At 49.4% G+C, this 22822-nt stretch overlaps 1 protein-coding gene across 1 annotated transcript in view; it reads right to left on the bottom strand.

Moving 5' to 3' along the window:
* Positions 1–4776: 4776 nt before the first annotated feature.
* The window catches only part of ttyh3a (tweety family member 3a), a 29084-nt gene continuing 11038 nt past the window's right edge, over positions 4777–22822 (bottom strand). Inside the window, exons 3-14 of the mRNA XM_067232833.1 lie at positions 21892–22003; positions 21516–21736; positions 21010–21105; positions 20370–20442; positions 20024–20099; positions 17051–17106; positions 15818–15910; positions 14849–14941; positions 12746–12882; positions 11116–11289; positions 10451–10526; positions 4777–7770 (exon numbers count right to left, since the gene is read on the bottom strand). Of these exons, the coding sequence (XP_067088934.1) occupies positions 7639–7770; positions 10451–10526; positions 11116–11289; positions 12746–12882; positions 14849–14941; positions 15818–15910; positions 17051–17106; positions 20024–20099; positions 20370–20442; positions 21010–21105; positions 21516–21736; positions 21892–22003 (1339 nt within the window). The 3' untranslated portion in view covers positions 4777–7638. The remainder of the gene's footprint in view (positions 7771–10450; positions 10527–11115; positions 11290–12745; positions 12883–14848; positions 14942–15817; positions 15911–17050; positions 17107–20023; positions 20100–20369; positions 20443–21009; positions 21106–21515; positions 21737–21891; positions 22004–22822) is intronic.

Genomic DNA, 22822 nt, shown 5'->3' with positions numbered 1-22822 from the left:
CATTCAATTGAAGTTGTTATCTCTATGTGACATGTCATTAGTTTGACGGAAATGCCTACCCCTCCACACCCACACTCTTACACACACTAACAAACACGGGACCTGTGGAAGATGATATAGGCTATACTGTATGTGCTATAGACCATAATACTGCACTTGAGTTTGTTCCTATCTGAGATACTAGGCCCAGTCATCCACAACATCTGTCTCTCTGACAGTTAAATCCTAGACTCGTCTGGAGTGAGTCACAGACAAGTCCAAGCCAGATTAGATCTCATTACCCAACACACTCATGGTTTATTATGCATGTGAAACCTTTGTTGTCCATGAGAAGAGATCAAAGTGGTCTTGATCCTAATGTATCAATGTTGTGATGTGGGTACATCCGTGTCTTACCACATAATTGTACAAGAGTTTATATACTTAAAACCTTGTATTCGTTTTCCCATGGGTGCAGTGCCAAAAAGGAATACTGTTCTTCCTCTGGTGTGCAGGTTGAGTAAAAAAGGAGACCGCTACCATCAGTCATTGGTGACATGGATTAGGTTTCCATTTGGATTGTTTGAACAGGTCTGCGTAACGTTTCCCGTCCATTTCAAGTTTTTAGAAAGATTTTGGAGGCAAGTTGCCATGTCTCTGCACATGCCACAACATAACAGGACAGAAAAAGGTTATGATGACTGATGTGTGTGTTTCAGACTAAACTTCAGGCACATTGCTGACTGTAACTTTTCCCACAACATCTTACCAGTCAAAAACTATGATTATGGTTTGTGGTTTCAATGTTTTTTCTACTAATTTGTTTCAGCTGCTAAGAAGCTTCAGTGACAGTCCCCCAGCTCAGATAATCAGCCTCCCACACAAATCTTATCGAAATGAACTTTGAATTACGAGAGGAAAGAGTAACAGGACAGAAGAGAGAAAATGTGCAGCAGGTGACAGATAACAGTCAAACATCTAACTGGTGAGATGGTTATCAGTTAGCAACAACAGGATGCCACACCACGTAAACCGCCCTGTGTCACTATCTCCAGACAGCAGCAGGACATGTTGTAGTATAAACTGCAGGGGGCTGCTGTGTGTCTAATGACCAACTAGAACCAAAATGTTTCAAATGTGATGATCAACATCCTTTTTTTCACACCGTTGCCAGTATTTGATTCCAGCTGTCTACGGAATGACCATTCTTACCAGACTTGTGGTAATATATAATGAAGTATCTTGCTTGCCACCCTTTTAATGACAGTCAGCAGTACAAACTCCCATGAAGCTGACATAAATTCATGAATACTTTAAACACATACATAGTTGAAGCTTTTATATTTGTTTTGAATGGTTCTCCTCCACTTCAGAGGGACAAGAGAGTGCATGTTTAGTAGTTTCCCAGACAGTCCTTCCTGTCTTTATACACGCGGTAAGATCCTACTTGAGAATGTGTATGATAGGGCCACCAAAACATAAACATTGAGTCATGCTAAAAGAGTTCATGAATCAACTAAATAGAAATCATATGAAATATATACACATTTCTTCCAAAGGCAATTTTAAGGCACAAATTGTAACAAGAACCTCCAGTTGTTTTTATCTGGTAGGCCATTGTTTCCATTTGCTGATGAAACTACCAGGCCATAGAAAGGGTTTCCATGCTGTCACAGACAAAGGAAACTCTTCTGATTGGTGATGTACCAGGTCTGTGTCCTGCTGATAAGAAAAACCAACATCGAGGTGTTTCTTCGTCCACCTCACTTCACACTGCTAGCTCAAACGTGTCACATTCCACACTGGAACTAGAATAGGTGCTTCCTGACCAATCTTAGGCCCTGAAAATCCTGAATGGAGCTCTGTGTCTGACTATGTATCTGTAACACGATGATGCTCTGCTGAAGGAATGCGTGGAGCAGGAAGAGGGGTGGTGGGGATTAAGAGACTTTCAATGATGATGAATCCCGGCACAATCTGGTGAGGTATGGCCGGTTCCCAACGAGGACCGATTGCCAGAGACGAACATTCCACAGAGCGCCGGGGGATTACAGAGATGGCGGTGACTTGCACACTGTCACTATGGCTCTCCTTTCCATATCAGCCAGTCTCCAATTAACAGGCCATGTTGTCTGTGGGATTAGCAGCGGCGAGACAATCCTGCAGCCGCAGTGGGAGCTTTCACAGCAACTGGCTGAAACTCCTAATCCTCAACATGTGCTCTAAAGGGGTTGAGAAGAGAGAGTTTACCATAATCCAGGTATCATATATCGGAACAATAAAGACTTGAACTTCAGTGTTACCATATTTGCTCAGGCTTTGTCCTGGCTTTTAGGTCTCTCGTCTTAGAGAAGTGCCACCGCGAGTTTGAGGACCAGCCCAGTTCATTTAAACTGAACATGTCTCTTCAACTTCTATGATTTCGCAGCCCTGTAGCATAGTAAGCACTCGTAATAGTGAAAAGAAAACTCCGCTAACACCTTCAGAGTTAGTTTGTGTATTTAGCATGTGGTCTTATTCATCCTCTCAGTGTCTTCTTCCACCAGATGCTGCTGGTGTTGCATGGCCCCTGAATAACAGGCCCAGTTACAGTACAGATCGGTATCTGGATGCTATCGTTGCTGTAGGGTTCATATGCCATGACCTATCGGTCGTGAGGATTTATGAGAGAGGAAAACCTTTCAACAGCAGTCCTGGATGGCCTATGGTGCTAACGTGCACAAAACAGCCTCCAGATAAACAGATTTCCATTAAAAAAAAGAAATGCAAGTGAGACATAAGTCAGTTCATGGGATGCAAAGCATATGCAAATAATGGCTTTTTTGGCCTCCCTTTTGCCAGTCCATAGATGTTGATCCACAACACAGGTGTTGTATTTGATTGACAGTCAGTTCAAAACCCATGCAAATCTCTTGGCAATGACGCGTCATCATATGCGCATGAAAATATAAATACCTTGCCCAATTCAGTTTAACCTAGTACATTGATTTATACCAGTTACCATTTAAGTGGTCGCTGTTACTGTACATGTGCAATGTTGAAACATTGTATTGTGTTTCGAAATACCTCTTTGAGTTCTACCTTTCACGCTGTTACCATGGAGGTGGTGAGCAACCAGTGGATCATTACATTGGGTTGCCAAGGATGTAAGAAGCCCCTGACTGGAGCAAAGAAAAGGGATACGCTTTCTATCATTGTGAAAAGTCTGAATAGTGCAGGCAGGAATTGTGGGAGGAGGGGGGGGGGGGGGGCTCTGGAGAAGTTAACAGCCCCACATCAATGTGGATGCTTGTTCTGAAATGACTGGTTTTCGACACAACCATGAAGTAAAAAATAAAAAAGAAGAAAATAGGTGAGGGAGGGGGCAACAGGCCAGCCTCACCAATCCTCAATGGGTGTGTGCTCCCCCTGACTGGTGTGAGTTAAGGAGCTGCCGGGGAGTGAATCACACACCCAGGATACAGCTGCCTCTCCTTTGAGCCCTACCACAAAGGAGACAAGCTACATGTCCTGTCTCCTTGACACTCCTCCCCCCCCCCTTCTCCCACCCCCCCCCTTCTACCCCCCCCCCTCCCCCACAAAAGGCCCTCAGCACAATGTGCCTGGCAGGAGTCTCCAAAGGCCTGGAAAACAATGACGACCGCAGGCCTGCGTTCACTGCTCACTTCGAGAAATCACTCACCACGTGCTGACGGACTGAACGAAAGATAAGAGGAGCCACGGTGTCAGCGAACGCCGACATTGATTTGCCGCTTCCCTCACTTTTCATGCGTCAAGCGAGAAGAAACCTCCACCGCCGGGTCTTCTGTTCTCCTGTCATGCAGCTGCTTAGAATTCAAGAGAGAATCCAGGGTTAGCGTCCTCCAAGGCCCGGCCGTGGCACCAGGGCCTGGCAGCGTGCCCAGCCAGACTCAGGAAGTGTCTGCTGGGGGTCAGAGGGCCCTGGCACCGTCTCACCCGTCTATTCAGCCTTCCACCTCAAAGAATTAGCGATGCATTCCTTCAGATCAAGAATGGGGAGTAATTCATTTCCTCAGGAGTAAGACTGTGAAATTGTATTAGCACCCTGTTTTGTGGAATACATGTCCGGTCCATTTATAAAAACCTGTCTGTCTCATTGGATGAAACAGGACTAGTAGTTTAACTATAACTGAGGAGACCAGATCAACTGGGTGGATCTAAAATGGTATATTCATTGGTCTAGATGTTATGTGGTTATAATGGAATGGCATACCATACTGTATGAATCCACAGCTATGTTGTGCAGAGGGAGACAGGGTCATGCTCCAACCCTTCCTTCCAATTCCCTTGAGCAGACGGCCAGTCTTGACGGCAGCAGCTGGCCAGCGGTCCACAGGAACGAGACAATATGAGACTTCTGGCCTGATGGTGACACTGACCTTTCTCCTGCAGTGAACCGAGTGAGGTCAAACACAACACAAGCTTTCTACTCCAGAACACATCCTAGCCTAAGGTCCTAGCAAACTTAAAGCAAAAGGAATTTTTGGTAAAAGTATATGTAAAAATGTACAATTTCAAAATCTCATGTTCAAGAATGCTGTCAGTCATATATAGTTACACATCCCTGATGACCGCATAGATACGAGCAGCGTGCAGTGCAGAGCGGTGTAGCTGTGCTGCTACCTAGTGTTCCTCAGCAGCAAATCAGCAAACTGTGAAGCCTGCTTGTTGAAATACCCCTAAACCCTGTCCACTCTACATACCCCTAAACAGTCATCTTTGAATTAACGACTTCAATGAAAATGTAAGAAAGTTTTCAACAGTTAAGATTGGTTTATTTCAAAACACTGAGTTCAAGCTCAATAAAACCACAGGTTTAACATGTACAATATTTTAGTTATTGCCAAAAATAATATATATAAAAACAATGAGCAAACCTATAATTAGATTTTTATCAAAACAAAGCAATGAAAGACCAAACTATGTACTTGTATTCACATAAAGTAAACAACATTGTGCTTGCTAGAAAGTCTATAAGCAATAAAAGATGCACTGAAACTTCAAGACAAATCAATGAAAATGATTTAAAACGTAAGCGAAATTAAATTGCAATGTGATTGCAAAAGGAAAAGTCAAAAACGCCTTTTGTTTTAGTCTACATTGGTCTTGCATAACAGTATTAACAGAGAAAATATGACTACTAAAAAACAGTAAATTGCATCACTATAATAAATGGTCTTTTACACAGAGCATAAAACAAGTATCATTTAAAAAAAATGTTGGGCTCATTTCCTCATTTGATTGCTCAGGCAACCCAGTGCTGTGAACTGTACAAACAGGCCTAAGTGAAGACATTGAAAAAGTAGATCTAGTAAAAGGTATGGTGTTGTGTTTGGTTATTGGCACAGTCTGAAAACACACCTCTCGTACGGATCACGAAACAGGACTAAGAGAAGCCAAGAGAAGCGGCAGTAGTAGTAGACAACAAGAGATCACTCCACGTATGAAGGGTCGTCATGCTTTAGGAGGAGGGAGACGTAACACCCCCCCCCCCCCCCCCGAGAGCAGGACGCTCTCGCAGGAGAGAAAAGTGGTCAAAATCAGTCGGGAATCACCGTCCTCTGTTTCGAGCCTGCTAGAACACCTCTCCATTGGCCTCCTATGGACAGCACTGACACACGTCATTTTCTAAAGAGGAGATTTTCCCAGAGGAACTTTATCTTCGTGGGAAAACACACCGAAAACTGGCACACCTGGCAAATAGAGAACAGAACAGCAACTGATCTCCAACAGGGTAAGAGGTGGGCTCACCACAGAAACACCAGGTTTCTTCTTCCGTTCGTCTGTGGTTTAGCGTCAAAGTAATCAGGAACCATACCTTGCTCGTATATAGAAAGGTTTGTGCTTCCATCGGTTAAAAAAAAGAAGAAAAAAAAGAAGAAAAAAAAAGAAACCGTGTCCTTTGTCTGTCCCCAAAAAAACAAACAAGTCTGGAATTTAGAGGAATTGGTCCATCATATAAGCCCCACGTCTAAATTCATCCTGGAAGGGAAGTTCCCAGTCCTGAGCGGCTTGTGGTATTCAGCAGGGGGCCAGTGAGTCACCATGGAGGCCACCTTCTCTAATGTCACTTCAACTCATCCAAAAGCAGAAACACTAGAATTGCAAACCAGCTCCAGTTTCACTGCAATCGCTCCAGTTAAAAATCCATGCAGTAAATCATGTGGAATGGTGGCGTAACAACTGCAATAGTAAAAGGCCTCTCAGAAGAGAGACAGCCACGGGGAGAGATCTAACTAGTACATGGGTTAAGAGGTCCCAGCCACAACAAGTCACAACCCTGTAAGGCTTTGCTATGCTAAAAGATTACTGGTCCCACACACAGTCAGACTGACTGAAAGACAAAAAACATGACGACAAGCAAACATCTGTCAAAGTAGATGACAGACCGGTGTGCAATGTGGAAACAGTATCCAAGTGATGTGGTTCAATTCAGACACGATGCATTACAGGATAGTGGAGAAGCCTACTCATAGTCGTGTTGTTGTCACCGAGCTTGGTACTCTACCGGCTGTGACCCAGGTCCTCCAGAGACCAGGAGGACGTGAGGAGCAGCGATGCATGCACCGGCAGCAGTCAACACACGGAACGCTTCGTAAACACTGGAAGTGGTCTGATAGACCACATCTGATAGTTTTGTTGTGGTACAACCATCCCCTGAGGAACAGTGCTCGGAGCATACCTTACTATTCCAGAGGCCGTTTGTTGGTTTTAAAGAGACAGGGAACAGTAGGTTCCAAGGCCTTTCCCTAGCTTTGTGTAAGGCATTTTCTTACACCCTCCCCACAGTTATAGAAGAGTACAGTACTTTGCAACGTATTTCATCTGACCCCAACCTATACTAATCAGTGCTAGTCTAGTTGATCTATGGGGCACTTCCAGAGTCCTCATCTCAACCATGGCAGTTTAAATGACATGTTCACCGGCTGTTGAATAAGAATTTGGAATTTGAGTCCAGGGTACGTACAATAAACGCAGTGAGTTGTCTCCTTCACTACTTTCACTGCATCCAAAACAGTGGTTTGCAGGCGTAAACATTGACCTTGGATTGACAAGATCAAACCATGTCAAACTGAATAAGACCCCAGAGTCGGCAGACCATAAGAAGAATAAAATAAAATAAAAAAAGGGATGTTGTTATAAAAAATAGTGACACATGCAACGTTACAATGTTCAAAATGAGTGTTTGTGTACTGAGGAAGAAGACCTAGATTCCATTAGGCTTCTTCACCATCCCAGCACCACAGAGTGGATGTCCTAGCTAGGAGGCCAGGCGGTGATGGTAGCCAGCCAGCCTCCCAGCCTCACGTCAGGGGACAGCCTCCTGCAGAGACTAGCTGCTCAGGTCTAAGGCTGAGGCCAGTCATCTGAAAACGTTTATGATGACAGCGCTATTTACAGTACATGAAAATGTTCTGTTTCAACTCTGCTATCACGCACACACATCAAAGACATATTTGGTTGTCTGGTTGAAGCTGGTGGGGGGGACCAGTGGTAAAGAGAGAAGCAGATCTAGGCAGTGCATTGGAGGAGGGATGCTGTGATGTCACGGAGGCGGGGTATTGAAGGGGGGGGGGGTTCCAGGGGCTGAGTGGTTCCATGTTGCTGGTCTGTGGGTGGCTAAAGCTCTCCAGGGTCTCAGTGTGTGGAGGGGTTGCTGGGGTCAGGCCGGCTGGGATCAGGCCGGCTGGGATCAGGCCGGCTGGGATCAGGCCGGCTGGGATCAGGCCGGCTGTTGGCCAGGTACTTTGCCCTCATGCTGGAAGTGTACTGTTGAGACAAAACAAGAAAGGAGCTTTAATGACCCACAATGGCATCAAGTTCAGAGTCATATCAGTTCCATATCGACATACTAAAACGTTCCTAATGCACGTAGGTTTAAGTGCAAACTAAAGCTTAGAAAAACACACAGACAAAAGCAAGAGTCTAGCTGTGAGGACTGGAGAAGCTCCACGCATCACAGCTACACCGCCGCCACGGACAGAAAACACCAAGGCCTCTTTAGGACAGTGTCAAAATAGGCAGTGCTAGTTTCAAAAGTTCCAACAGGACTTTTGAATCTTAAACTTTGCAGTGCAGTGTGCATTCAGGGTGGCAGTCATTCATGCCGAGTTGCAACATACCGTATGCTAGCAAGTTTCTAATGTACATAAGATGGATACAGTTCCAGTTTGGTAATGGCACTCGCATCACAAGTCACCCTCAGTCATTTGGCCAGCCTGTTGTGGACAGTAAGGATCAACTTGTTCTATGAAGATCTTTAGAAAACATGACTCACCTCAGGTTGGCTTTTAAATGCAACTTGACGAATAATAATAATTTTGGATGAACAATGGAAGAAAATCAAATGATGGCGAATGTCGGATTGTATAAAATAATAAAATCTTCGATGTATATAAAGGTGGCTTAAAAATGTTCAATTAAACAAAATATGTCATACTTACCAGTAATGATTAAATGATTACTGATGATGGTTAAGCCTAGTGTTGTGCTATGCAGGCCTGGTTTGGGATTTTGCTAGGACAATCCAGTGCCAGTAGTCTAAGACTGAACTGGTCTTCAGACATAGACCTACTGGGCCTGGCTGTCCGGTCACATCGGTGTACAGCACCATATAGTTGTTGCAAAGGGAGGAGCACACACACACAAACCCACATGCATTTACAGTCCATGTTCTGTGAGAGGAAATGTGAGCAAAACGACTACGACGCTAATACTAAAGCACTAAAACAAGACTATGCGACTATGTGTAGTCCACACGGACACAGATATGTGCTAACTCCTTGCCAGAGACCATAATCCAGATCGGTAAATGTTTAAGCTGTCGATTCCATATTACTGATGACAGGCCTCGTACTAAGGGGTTGTGGACACGCTCCAACTAGTGTACAGTACCGTCTGACTGACTACAGTACACTCTCAAAGCCAAGAGATGAGGAAAACGATCGGCCCATGACAGGAATCTAGCCCTGGTAAACACACAAACTAAACAATGGTCTGTACAAACTGGCCCAACATCTAATGTCTGACCACTTAAAGAGGTCACCTGTTACCATGTCCATCTACACCAGAACTTTTGGAGTATTATTTTTGCACATTACACTCCTTTAGAGAGCATGTTCATTTCAAATGGATACCACCAAAACCGTGGTGAGGTTGAAGGCTTTACAGAGTCAGTAATCATGGAGCAGAAGGCAGGACTACATCTTCCAGCTGAAACATCTGCAGTGCTTCGGGGGGGTGGGGGGTGGGGAGAGCATGCTGGCCTGGGCTTCAGGGACAAACGAGAGGAAGGAGGTGTCACACGGGAGAGAGAAGGGGGATTGGGAGGAAGCGTTGGTTTGCTGTGGGTGGGCGGCAGGGAGGGAGGGAGGGAGGGGGGAGCAGAGTCGGTTTGGGGGTTTACACAAGCCAGTAGGTGGAGGTGTGGGGCATGTTCTGTACCTGTTGGCATAGCGGACGAGGTTACCAAAACGATCTTGAACTCGCCGAGGGCTTTAACTGCCAGCTGTGGTGGCCGTGACTGTCCGTGGCAGTCAAATACAACTGTGTGGGTTTGGCAGAGAAAGAACACAACGACAAGAGAGAGTATAGAGAAGATACACAGAGCAGCGTCTAGGTCCAGGCAGACACACGGACACCAGGGGGGGGGAAGGGCAGGGGGGGAGGGGGAGGGCAGGGGACCCGACGGGAGGTAGGGGGCTCTAAGTCGGGCCTGAGGAGGGAACAGGATCCACGCACAGTGGAACTGGGTCATGGAGGAACTGAGGTCCACTCACAACACACAGCCTGCCTGCTTACTACTGCAGCTACCTAGCGCTTCTACGCAACCACACTTGACTTGCAAACGGTCCGCTAACAAAGTAAACACCATTCCAATTCTATGCCACGCTGACATAGAATTTCGTCAAACATCCTTTTCCCCACATCAATCTCTTTGCGTCGAGGAATACTAAGAACCGGCTAAAATACCTAACACTACAATAAAGACACAAGTCTGGTTTAAGATGGCCGACTGTTTACTTGAGAACAACAAGCAGTTATAGAAGGCAGGTCTTCAAGAGGAAGGACGGCTCCTTATCAACCCATAGTGAAGTGAAACTCAACAAAACAAAAAGAAAGAAAAGAAAATGGACAGTGTCTGTACTCTGAGGTAAAACAATGACAGTGCTCTTCCTCAACGATAAAAAGGCAAAGAAGAGTCAGTGAAAGACGCATGGCAGACAGTCAAAGTTTACGCCTGGCCTTGTTGACAGATAACACCGCATGAAACATACAGGAGCGGATTCCAAACGACAGAGTAGTAGCGTTTAGCACAGCCGAGCTCGACTCACGGCGTCAGTCGTGACCCCTTTTTCCCTCACGTGAGGCTGACAAACGACTCCTCAGCGGAGGAGTTGGCTGGATCAGAGTGTGTACTGAGTCTGTGCTCTGTTGAGTTGAAACCTACCGAGGGAGGGGGGGACTCCCGGCCAATCAGGGGAGTGTTCTCACAGCGGGGGTTCTGGAAGTTGGCATTCTGGGTCCTGTCAAAACAAACAGGGAAAGTGAGGTGAGGTGACGGAGGTGGTCCTCGTTCCAAACACACCCCACACCGAGAGACAATCAGAACTGTTCACCGCATTAGCGCATCAAACCCCTGACATCCACTTCTCTTCTGAGTGTCTAAAACCCTTGAGGGCTCATGCAACAACACTGATCCCACCATTCATGGCTGCCCCCCCCCAAATCTGAGTTTCTGCCACCACCTCCCCCCCCCCCCTAATCCCGAGAGGTCCATTCATGAGGCTGAGGTCCTTGGGTTTCAAAAGACCCACAGCTGGACGGGAACAGCTGCAGTTGACCGGCAGAACCCGACCCTCTCTTGGCGAGCGCGGCTCGTCTCAGGGGTCCCTCCCGAAACCCCCCCCCCCCCCCCGCCTCCCCCCCTCGGAGCCCGGCGGCTCCGTGGTCACATGGTCTCTCGCATTCCTCTCTCCGCAGCCCTGGCCTCGCTCTGTCAACACCATCTCAGGGACTGGGGGGGGGGGGGCGCTAACAGAGTGCCTCCGCCTGTCACCTCTTCCCCCCGGGGGAGGTGAGATGTTTGCGTGCGAGGGCGGCACGTCGACGTACATGTACTCGGTGACGGGGGCGTTGCTGACGGTGTGTGTGGCGGCGGGGATGCTGGTCTCGCTGCCGTAGCTGCTGCCACAGCTGTACAGGCTGGGCATGTGCACCCGGTACAGGTTGTCGTGGTTCTGACGGCCTCCGTGGGCCATGGACTCCTCCTCGCTGTCCTCCTCGGTCCTGCGCGGGGGGGGGGGGGGGGGGGGGGGGGGGGGAGAAACACAAGTGGGACGCACCGTGAGACTTCTCCACCAGGGGGAGCCCTTTCCGCTGCTGAGGAAAAGGCAAGCCAAATCACGGTCACGTTTTCTATTCATTCACGGTCACGTTTCTATTCTATGTCTTCTGTGCCCTGTGGGTGAAAAAACGGATGGAATGATCTCCTTTTTGATGGGTAAGCTTCTGTGTCTGCTAAGGTAGAAGGAATAAAACGGGGTTCTGATCAAATGGTAATTGATTCTGTTTCCACAAGAGAATGAAAATAATTGATTTTGGCACCAGGGGCATCGGCTCACTGACTTTCTTGCAACAGCAGTGTTTAGTGCTTAATAAGGTCTAAATGAAATACTTTACATTCTAGGCTCAGTGAGTTATAGCACCCAAAACCACTAGGCTTGAAAAATTATATATATATAAAACAAAGACAGTCACACACAAAAGTGGCACATGGAGGATGCACAGAAATAGTGGAGTCCGTCTCCCCCTAGTGGTCATCCAGAGGACTTCCCTGTGCAAAACGATGACATCATCGATTTGCATCCTGTGCAGCGGAGCATACATCAGATGACAGAGCGAAGCGCGCCAAAACCGACGACACAAACGAGACGGACACACGACAGAAGTGAAACGGGACTCTCCTGCGCGTCTTAACTTCTCAGCGGTATCTTCGCACCAACACTAAAATATTCATCTGACGCTGGAATTTCAACCTCCTCTGGCTCGGTGCGTTACAGAGCAGGTGGCGGCTGTGTTAGCTGGGACTGTAGCTGAGTGCGAGCCCGGTCCGCCTCAGAGCAGTGCTGGTCACGCACACAGACGAGCCTGTGCCCCTGCACGGGGAGGTCTCTGTCCTGCTCTCTCCCACGGCATCCTAACCCTTTCTGACAGCACAGGGGTGAGAGAGATAAGAGCGAACCCAAACACCGCCCCTCCAGAAGCCCTCCAGCTCAGGCCACAGTGTCCTCACTCGACCGAGCGTGTCACGACTAAGGAGAGGGATAACAGGAAATGATGTATTTGGGGGGGGGGGGGGGCCAGCTGGAGCCCCCTGGCTGTGGCCCAGAGAATCCCCCCCCCCCCCCCCCCCCCCACCAGCCTTCTGACAGCTACAATATGACCCAAACTGGCTCTGCTCAACACACTCATCCGCGGATTAACAACAGCTTCTTATAAATACCGCCGGGGCTGAGCGCCTACAGGCTATTACACAGGCGCCTCTGAGTCATCCTCCACCGTGCGAAGAGCGGGAAGCTCCGGTGAAATCGGCACGATTTCTACCCCGCTGTCACCTCCGAGGTTTAAGATAACGGCTCCTGCTTTCCTGCTGACGTCTTTCGCGCGGCTGGCGTGGAGCCCCTCCGGGCTCGGTGCTGTCTGGGCGGGGGACGGGCGGACACACACGGAGGCCGAGGCTCACCTCTTGCCGTGCCACGTGTGAGGCACGCTGCAGATGATGGAGCTGAACATCAGGGCGGTGACGAAGGAGAACAGCACCAGGTAGATGAGGCCCTCCAGCCCGTCGTAACACAGGCCCGTCATGGCCTGGACCAGGTCCTGCAACACACACACACACACCCCCACACACACACACCCCCCCACACACACACACACCCCCCCACACCCCCCCACACCCCCCCACACACACACACACACACACACACACACACACACACACACACACACACACACACACACACACACACACACACACACACACACACACACACACACACACACACACACACACACACACACACACACACACACACACACACACACACACACACACACACACACACACACACACACACACACACACACACACACACACACACACACACACACACACACACACACACACACACACACACACACACACACAGAGAGAGTACACATCAGTACGCCATCAGCCCCCAGCACAACGAACCTGCCAAGGTCCACACCATGTAGTTCCACTAGAGGCTTCCTTGACTCGAACTACCAAAATACTGGTGGGACTTTACAATCCCTAACTATGCAAACTATCTGATCCTTGATTTTCTGCCGTACCGCGCCATTCGTACGTCGCTTTGGATGAATGCATCTGTTAAATGGGTTTAAGGTCCTGTTGTACAGAGCATCTTTATGCAATCATGGGAAACCGCGAAAGCCGGTATGTCTGACAAATCCTAAATATGTCAGCGGACACGAACATCGTTATTGATCCGAAGCCAACCACGGCCAGAGGAGGTTGTGTACGAACGTGGGAAAGCAAACAGCTGCTTCCTAAGGCTCGAATGTTATGTATGTGTGCAGCAATACATATGCCCCACAAGCAGGCATAGAAATGACTATTTAATGATACAGCTGTCCCAATTCCTGTCTTGTCTTGGGGGGGGGGGAAGAGAGAGAGAAAGCAGGCCGATTCTTCCTGTGACATCAGAGCCAAGCAAATTACAGTAATTATTCAGAGCAGAACGGCGGCACACGTGCATGAACCCAGTGGGGTACTCTGCATAACAAAAGCCTGAGAGAGGAATACAGCCCTGGCAGCAGAGCTCCGAGGCAGGCTGTCTGCTGTACTGTAGCATTGGATGACGGGAGAACACAGCATCTCTGTATTATCATCTCGATCCAGACTAGAAAAACCTCCTGTCATCGGGTCACCGGAAGATCAGTTTCTGTGTGTCACTGAGCACGGGGGGGGGGAGGGGGGGAGTCAGACTGACGGCTATGACGGTGGCTCTGGTCCCACTGAGGCAGATGGCAGACGTGGCCAGGAGTCCAGGACGAGAGCTGGGGCTGCTGGGTGGCTGAAAGGCTGATGACTCAGACTGCCGTAGTGGATAAGAGAGCTGGAGGGTTCAGCACAGGGTGGAGGGTTCAGCCCAGAGTGGAGGGCTCAGCCCAGAGTGGAGGGCTCAGCCCAGAGTGGAGGGTTCAGCCCAGAGTGGAGGGCTCAGCCCAGAGTGGAGGGCTCAGCCCAGAGTGGAGGGCTCAGCCCAGAGTGGAGGGCTCAGCCCAGAGTGGAGGGCTCAGCCCAGAGTGGAGGGCTCAGCCCAGAGTGGAGGGCTCAGCCCAGAGTGGAGGACTCAGCCCAGAGTGGAGGGCTCAGCCCAGAGTGGAGGGCTCAGCCCAGAGTGGAGGGTTCAGCCCAGAGTGGAGGGTTCAGCCCAGAGTGGAGGGCTCAGCCCAGAGTGGAGGGCTCAGGGACAGTGCTGAGGGCTGAGCAGCCTTGCCCAGCTGAGCGGGCTCCAGATGCACGTGTGCAGGAACGTGATGGTCCTCTCCACACAGGCAGAGTGAGCGAGAGGCTCCATCGAGGAGCACGCAAACGGCTCCCCAGGCCAGCGTCACCACCTCTCACACGCAGAGGAGTCGCGCACTCTGGAGTAAACACCGACAGTCCACACCAGAGACAGGAGGCACTCACAGACAAACACACAGTACCACACAAGCCACACGCGTGTTCACACACACACACACACACACACACACACACACACACGCATCCCCCATCGCTTGGCATGTCCAGGCTCACCATGTGCAGGCTGCGACAGTCCACCAGGGCGGTGAGCTGGTGCAGGCCGATCTCCGTGGTGTTCAGCACCCCCTGGATCTGCTCCAGATTCCCCTGCAACACAGATGCACACACGGGCTCAAAACAGGGTCAGGCCTTCATTTAACACCCCAAATTAGGCCATGACTGTGTCTCAGTGCGAGAGAATGCACGATAGGGAGAGTTATGGGAATAAGTACTTTGTGTCCTACTTAAAAGTATAAACCGAGCTTGTGCTTTGGCTAAAAGTACAAATAATCGCAGGTGAAGCTTGGAGACACCTCCAGTAGCACTATTTTCAAGCACTCTTATCCCACGGACTGCTATGGCAGCAAACAAAGATGGCCGTGGCGTGCCTCAGATGAATACTGTGTGAAGGCTGAGTTGTGTGTGCTGGCAGAGGTCAGACGTGTCTGGTCGTCCTACAATGTGAATGTTTCCATGAACTCAGCACATTTTCTCTTCCTCTCACAGAGGCCTGGGCTACTGAAGTGTGCCTCTCTCTTTTCCAGCCAATCCCAACGTCAGCCCTCGTTTGTGCCTGTGTGCACACAGTGGAATAGCCAGCTCTGGACAATAACACAGGGCTCTATAGAGAAAGCCCAAAGAAAGAACAGTACGGTGTCATGTAGGGACCAGGTGGAGTGTGTTGGTAGGAGGTACTGTGGCTTGTGGAAATGGGGAGGGTTTTTGTGGTGTCACTAAGCCTGAAGGGAGCCCCACGCTGCCACGCTTATTCAGCGGCCGGTCTCAGGGAGTCCGATGGCTGAGCGGTTAGGGAATCGGTCTATTAATCAGAAGGTTGCCGGTTCAATTCCCGGCTGCGCGTAATGATGTTGTGGCCTTGGGCTAGGCACTTCACCCTACTTGCCTCGGGGGAACGTCCCTGTACAGTAAGTCGCTCTGGATAAGAGCGTCTGCTAAATGACTACATGTAAATGTAGGACACACCTTGGTTTGGGGGTATTCTCTGGTGGCAGAGCGGAGGAGTTCAGACACATCATCTTGCATCTCCACCAAGGCCTTGTGGCTCCCCGACAGCTTCTGCAAACACAGGAAGGCGAAAGACGGGGGGTCAGTCAAAACAAGCTATCAGAGATGACGAACACTTGTCATACCTCCCAGAGAGGGTCATAGCCCTCCTCTGAACACGTCATCTACTGGAAGGACACGTGTATCCTGTGGCTGTGACGTACAATAGCTGGCTTGCATTATGGATCTGTCACTCTCTTCTCCTCACCGATGTAGCAACAATAGCTGGTCTGCGCTGGGGCAGCACTCCAACCATTTGAGAAATTCATAAGCCGAGAGAATAAATATACAGGCCATTAAAAGGCAGGCCGTGTGCTGAGTCTTTGGGTCTTCAGATGACATGAATATTTGAGAATATTGAGAGTTAAAATGGACTAGGTAACAGTTGCGCAGTCCTATTTTTAAATCTCCCTAAAAAGCGAGGAAAGCTGACGTTCGGCCCACATGATCCATCTGACTGGAAATGTACAACTTGTTCATGCCGGTCTCTCGCTTTCCCCATCACGGAATCTCTTCTCTCTCGTGCTGGATAAAGGGGGCCATTCTTATTCCGTGACCCCTAAACTATAGGAATCAGCATTATCTGTGACTCTTTAAAATGTCTAAAAAGAGTATTGTCATAAAGTCAGTATCCAACCCATTAAGACACGCAGATGTTTGTAGGCCGGTTGAACTATTACCAATGAACAACAAGTCAGACATGGGGCTTTGCAGAGTCTTGTGTTGGTTTTTATTGGTAGTCTGAGAGAGCAGCCTGCAGATGTACATGGACTGCTAATCACCAACATGACTCGAGACCAAAGGGTGCATTTAATTTGCATGTTTAGTCTGGCAGGCACTCCTGTGACCAATTATGAGGTTATGAATGAGAATATTTGCATAAAAAAAGATAGATACTAAAAAGATATTACACATTGGCAACATTGCATTCCTCTCTAACTCATTACACATACTGAATTATTATGATTTTTGGTATAATCTAGTCATGTGGGATTAACCAATTAATCTCAAGGGGAGATGCATCAAATATTGTCAGAAAGAACCGAACATGTACAAAACAAGCCTAATTAGGGCTAATCTCGCAGCCCAAAGTGAAGAAAGTATGTGCCATTTTCCCCCCAATGTGAACCCCTGAATGTGTGCATGAGGTACCTGCTGGAAGGGGTTGATCTGGCCCACACTGCATCTCAGGTAGTACTGCAGAATATCTGGAGGGACAAGAAAACCAGAGGACCAGGTTATGGGAGCGGTCTCACGGTTATCTGGTGACATCCCTCCCCCCCCCTCTCTCTCCCTACCATTCCGGCTACGAAAACAAACAAAGCCTGTGGGGCCCTGTGCTTTACACGAGCACTTGTCATTGGGACGACCCACAGCGCTGGATGATATTGAAACCCCTGACTTTAGCGTGTGGTGTGGTGCTGACAGCACTACAGCCTGAGGCTGAGCCCAGCCTACGAGCGGATTGGCAGGTCTTGAGCCCCCCACGTCATACTGACTACAGCGGTGCAGGTCAGACGTGCTGAGACGTCGCCCCGGAGACCTAGGGTCAACTATGGGCTGGCTCCTCCCAAGTGTAGGAAGAACGAATGTTTGAGGGGGACTGCCGTGTCATCAATGCTGGCTGATTATCTTGTTAACGAGCACCTGCCGATGTCATGGCCGGTGTGCGTGACGAAAGGTGGGATTGGATGGCTGGGTTCGGATCAGAGACCGGTGCTAATGGGTCAGGGCAGTCCACCGTCCGATAGTGTGCAGTTATCCGTGCAGTCCTATCCCAACGGGACCTAGGCCAGTGGGAGAAGCAGGAATGAGAATCCCCTCCCACGTACACACGCAGGGTCATAAATAAGGGTATTTTGAGCGCGTGACTCAAACAGACTACGCAACAGTCCTGGCCCAGTCTTGAATCAGAATGGCACGGCGCCGGTCCTTCTGGTCCCTAAACTCAGGCTGGGAGAGTTCCAGCACCAACACAAACACATGGCCCGGTGACGCGCCTCTGCGCTGACGTGCAGCGATGCCCACGCGACGAGGGGAACTGCAGCGATGTCCGCGTGCGAGATGAGGGGTGCAAAGGATTCAGCGGCCTGGGAAGGATGCCCACAATTAAGTTATATCCCCTCTGACATCTCCGATTCATCCTGTTCAAGCACACACACACACACACACAAACGTGCGTGCGCCCACACACACCATTTCCAGTGTGACCTGGTTACGGATGGGCCAGATCATTGCTGTAGCACCGGAGGGTCCCAGTGAGATTCATAAACAGCGTAATTATGGCCCTGACAAGGGCCATTAACTGCTCATTCAATTATATTCTCAGACTGCTGTATACAATAGCTGAAGACCCCTCATTAATGACTTGTAACCGTGCTTACAGTACCACTGTCTGACATAACAAGCTCATAACTTATCTTGCCACAGCGATAAGTGGGTTCAGGTTTTTTTTACCTTGAAAATGTCTGAATGTAATCGAGCAACCATAGCTGGACCATAAAGCATTGCTGGGAAAAATACTGCCCTTCCGTATAACAGGGTAGTAAAGATGCAGGCTTCTGGGCAGTTAAAGCGAGAGACTGAAACATAAAAAACTGCCTTTTGAGGGGATTGAGGTGACCACACTGCCTCAGAGTGGTATGTACAGTAAAATATTGGCCCATCATGAAAAATAAACTACATTCAGAGCAGTAATAAAACCAGTCATAAATTTCATACCAAAATAAAAGACTTGTTCCACTGCAGTTCTGCTCCAGCTTTGAGCGGCAGGTATAAAATTGGATGAAAGAGAGATAACAGAAATGAAGGCAGTGCCCTTTCCGAAGCTGTCATTTGAAGATAAGATACAACCCTAGGGCTGGAAGCCAGGGTCATTCTTTGGGGTCACAAGAATGTGCTAAGTTGACAGTGGCATCCTAATCTTTCTAGCATACCCTGTCGCAGCCTAAACTGGCAAACTCGTCTCCGTCGAAACCGGCCAAGATTCTTATGGAGCGGTGTTCCTTCCAGACCATAATCCACACAGGCACGTTGAGGACTGAGGAGAAAGTGGAACAGACAGGACGACCCTGACTGCATGCTGCCAGCCTCGGGGCAGAGGGGGAGGGGAATGTGCGGTACAGTACGGCGCAGCACAGAGACGATGTTCAAAGGTCTACCACCGCTCCATCCCTCCACCCTGCTCTACCCCGGATTAGGCTTTACTATACTTCACGGTTCCAACGTGATCCTCATCTAGAGACAAAAGGTCCATTTGTTTCCACGGGGACAACGCGGAGCTGGGGAAGTATTCACCGACGACTGGTTTCTCAGTGCAGTGTGAGCAAACAATGTTGTGTGACTTCGCCCTCCTGCTGCGCTGGCCTTATCTCCTTCACACATTCAGCTTCACACACACTCCCCAGGCTCGATCTGTCCTATCCACACACACGCGCTTCTCATCACGTGGACCAGATTGGGGAGTTACTCAACGTACCACACCGGACCAGCTCCTGCGACACTTCAAATGCAGCATGTTGCCACTTGTCAGCCAGACAACAGATGTGGTCGGAGGTCATTTATTGAGTTCTATTATTGAGATGAGGACCAGCGCGGGTCCATAAAGCCCTGTCATCCCAGGACCGCCCCGCAACAGGAGCAGGAGTTTCCCATCTCTCCCCAGGGTGGCATGAAGACTGGGCTTGGCTGCAGTTAGTAAACACTTTTCGTCCTTGCATCATTTCGCCATCGTCCTTTCGGCGTCACGTTTTTTGCAGCTGTCGTATTTTTCTGTCACGCTGAAGAGAGCGATAGAGTGGTTGCAGATGCTCTGACCCAAAGCAAACAGGAAACGAAAGCTTCCAGGACTATGGTTGAGAAAATCCACTCCAAAGTCTGCAGAGAGACCAGAGTACTAACAGCATGGCTTAACAACTCTCTAATGATTGTAAATGGAAAATCATTGATTGGATAGATCATCCAGGTAACCTGCCTTGATGCAAAACACGGCAGAGTATAGATCACCCGTTCAGGGGAACATCCAGAGCTCTTTGTATCATCGATCTCAGAATAAACGGACAGGCACACATTCTGAATTCCATCCCATACTGTAGACAGTGATAGCCTGTTACAAGTCGCCAGTACCTTTATTGATCAGTCCATATTTCTCTGTCACTTCAGTGACAAACATGTCAGGAGCCACACAGAAGTCACTGGCCGTCTGGAAGAAGAGGAAACAACACAAGTTGCACAACAGCTCACAAAACCATCATGCGGCTGTTTACGTTCATGGAATAACAAAAACATCGGTAGAACAGGGAAAACGAATGGAAGTCATTTCTGCCTATCTTCAGGGGAGGAGATAGCATTGGAGCAGAGGGGATCACATAAAATATACGATGTGCGTGCAAACGAGATTGACTCTATGGACTGCACTCGGTGCAGAAAACAGAGTCATCTCTTCATGTCACGTTCCCATGGAGACACTCACCGCAGAAACAGCTAGCTCCAGGCCTAGGGTTCCCCAGCTGATGACAAGAGCCAGCACGCCCAGCAAACACACCCTGGGGGACAGAAGACAGGAAGGGTTGAAAGGGAATCTGTAGCTGCTTGAAACTGGTAGACATTACACCAGCTATAGCTTAATACCAGGGAGGTAAACGTTGGATGAAGAAAAAAATGAAACCTCAATGCCTAACTGTGATTTTTGGCTCAAGTTCCTTCCCCTCCTCTCTCAAGGAGAGTTTGGGTTAATGGTGTCAGGCAGACTGGCCAGGGCTCCCCAGGCACAGCTGAGACAGAGGGAGGACGGGTGAGATAAGAGGGCCATACTGCTGGGAGAGCACAAGGACCAGGCCTGAGGGGCCTGTGAAGCGGAACGCTCCGGAACTGACGCCAGTGCAAATGAAACCGCTCAAACTAGTCTCTGCATGTACCCTGTGCAGGAAAGCCACGCATACCCACACAACGCGACTATACACATTACAGTTGACGAAGCAATGTTGACGAACCGGGAGGTACTTTATGGACAACATACAAAACACTGTGGTGTATTAATGTGCACTGAGCAGAATCGTTTCCTCTCGAATCTTCCTTGTTGCCGTGCGCATTGGTCATGTGACCAGACTCACCCAATCAGCAGTGCCTTGGAGTTGCGAATGAGGCCAAACAGCACCAGCAGGCAGATGAGGACATCGAAGAGCAGCAGACCCAAGTAGCCCTGCCACCTGAGGGCAACAACGACCACTGGGTGAAAAACAGCCCCATTGCAATACCACAGCCCCGTACAGTGAATATGGGAGGCATTCTGCTATTGTCATCTGCACTATAATCATGGGTCTTCAATTTCTTTGTTATTGTCGGAGGATGATGAGGTTGGAGACGATTGTCATTTCAAGTGACTGGGAGGCTCCTTTGAGCTGCATTAGTATGCAAATAAGGCGCCCCAAAATAGCTTGTGCAATAGGCTTGATCAAGCCCGAGCGAAGAAGATCAATGGATCAAACAGAACTACCACAGGAGGAAAAGAAATCAGAACTCATATCATCTCCAAAAGTCTTTAAAAAAAAATGACAGAAAATGTTTGTGAGTTTGGTTTCGAGCTTGGGTGCACATCCCAGCCCCTCAGGCCTCTCACCTGTACCAGTCATACAGCTCTATCTGCACAGCCAGCGCCTCGAGGGAGACCTTAGCGTTGCCCCAGAAGGGGACCTCCACCATCTGTCGGACCAGCTCGTCCAGCTGGCCCTGCAGCTTCTGGATGATGGACAGGTAGTCCGTGTGGGAGGCGTACTGGCCCTCCAGCTGCAGCAGGCTGTCGTCCACCGTCTGGTTCAGGGAGGTCGTGCTGTCCGTTACCTGGAGAACAAGAGGAAAAACCGGGGGCCGTGTGACTCACTTCTAATGGGTTTACCGGGGATTTTCCATTTCCTACGGATCCCGCTGGAGGTCTTCTGTGTCCCGTCTGGGGTTATTTCTGGCCCTATAAGGCTGGGGGGGGGGGGGAGTCTTACCAGTTTCTGTATGCCTGCCACGGTGCGGTTGGCGTGGCGGAGAGAATACGTCAGCCGGTTCACTCCATCGCAGGTCTCGCCGTTCCCATAGAAACCCACAGCAATGCCGGCGCTGAGGGGACACAAAGGGAGGAGAGGGGAAGCGGTGAGGAGGAGGGAGTCGGGCGGAGGGGAGAAAAGGAGGCACAGAGGGCCAGGCGTGTAAACCCAGGGTCTGCTCTGCCGGGGCAGATCCCTGTGAACGGGCACCATTGAGGCCCCTGCAGAAAGACTCTTTAGAGAGCCCTAGCAACTCCCGAGGAATGGGCCGACTATGCCCAGAGCACGGCCCCCTTACACCACAGATGACAAAACCTGCTCTGAGACAGGAGCTCAGCCTTCATCCATTCATCCACGCAAGCCTGGAGATCCACACATAACATGCTCGCGCTGCATGACCATGGGAACCAGTTAGGCAAAACTACTTGCGCTATCATCTGAGACAACTAGGACTGTGTTCAAACCTTTATAACTTTGAAGGCTTTAGCCTTTGATGACAAACCTCTATCAGGGTCTGATATGAATGGGCACGGCGGTTGTTCACTTTGATGCTCAGTATGAAACGCGGGGGGGGGGAAGACAACCAGATCAATTGAACCAACAATTTCCACCACACAGTCCCTCAGGGGAGCAGATCCGTCTCCAGGATTCAGCCGGACATCTTGCTCCTCAGTTGTACACTCGCACAGAGAACCTTGCCATCTCTGAAGACAAACACGGCTTTTGGAGACACCAAATCAAGTCAAAGGAGACCGCAGGGAACTGTTTGCCTGAAGATAGGTACCACACCACCAGGGGTCACTGTCACACATGCCTCTGAACCTCCGCCACTCCCCCCCCTCCTCCCTTTTTTTCAGTCTGTCTGTAGTGCCACCAAAGTCCATTGTGAACG

This window comes from Osmerus mordax, chromosome 3, assembly GCF_038355195.1.
Source record: "Osmerus mordax isolate fOsmMor3 chromosome 3, fOsmMor3.pri, whole genome shotgun sequence".
In the NCBI taxonomy this organism is placed as follows: domain Eukaryota; kingdom Metazoa; phylum Chordata; class Actinopteri; order Osmeriformes; family Osmeridae; genus Osmerus; species Osmerus mordax.
This window is presented reverse-complemented; position numbering and strand designations above follow the sequence as displayed.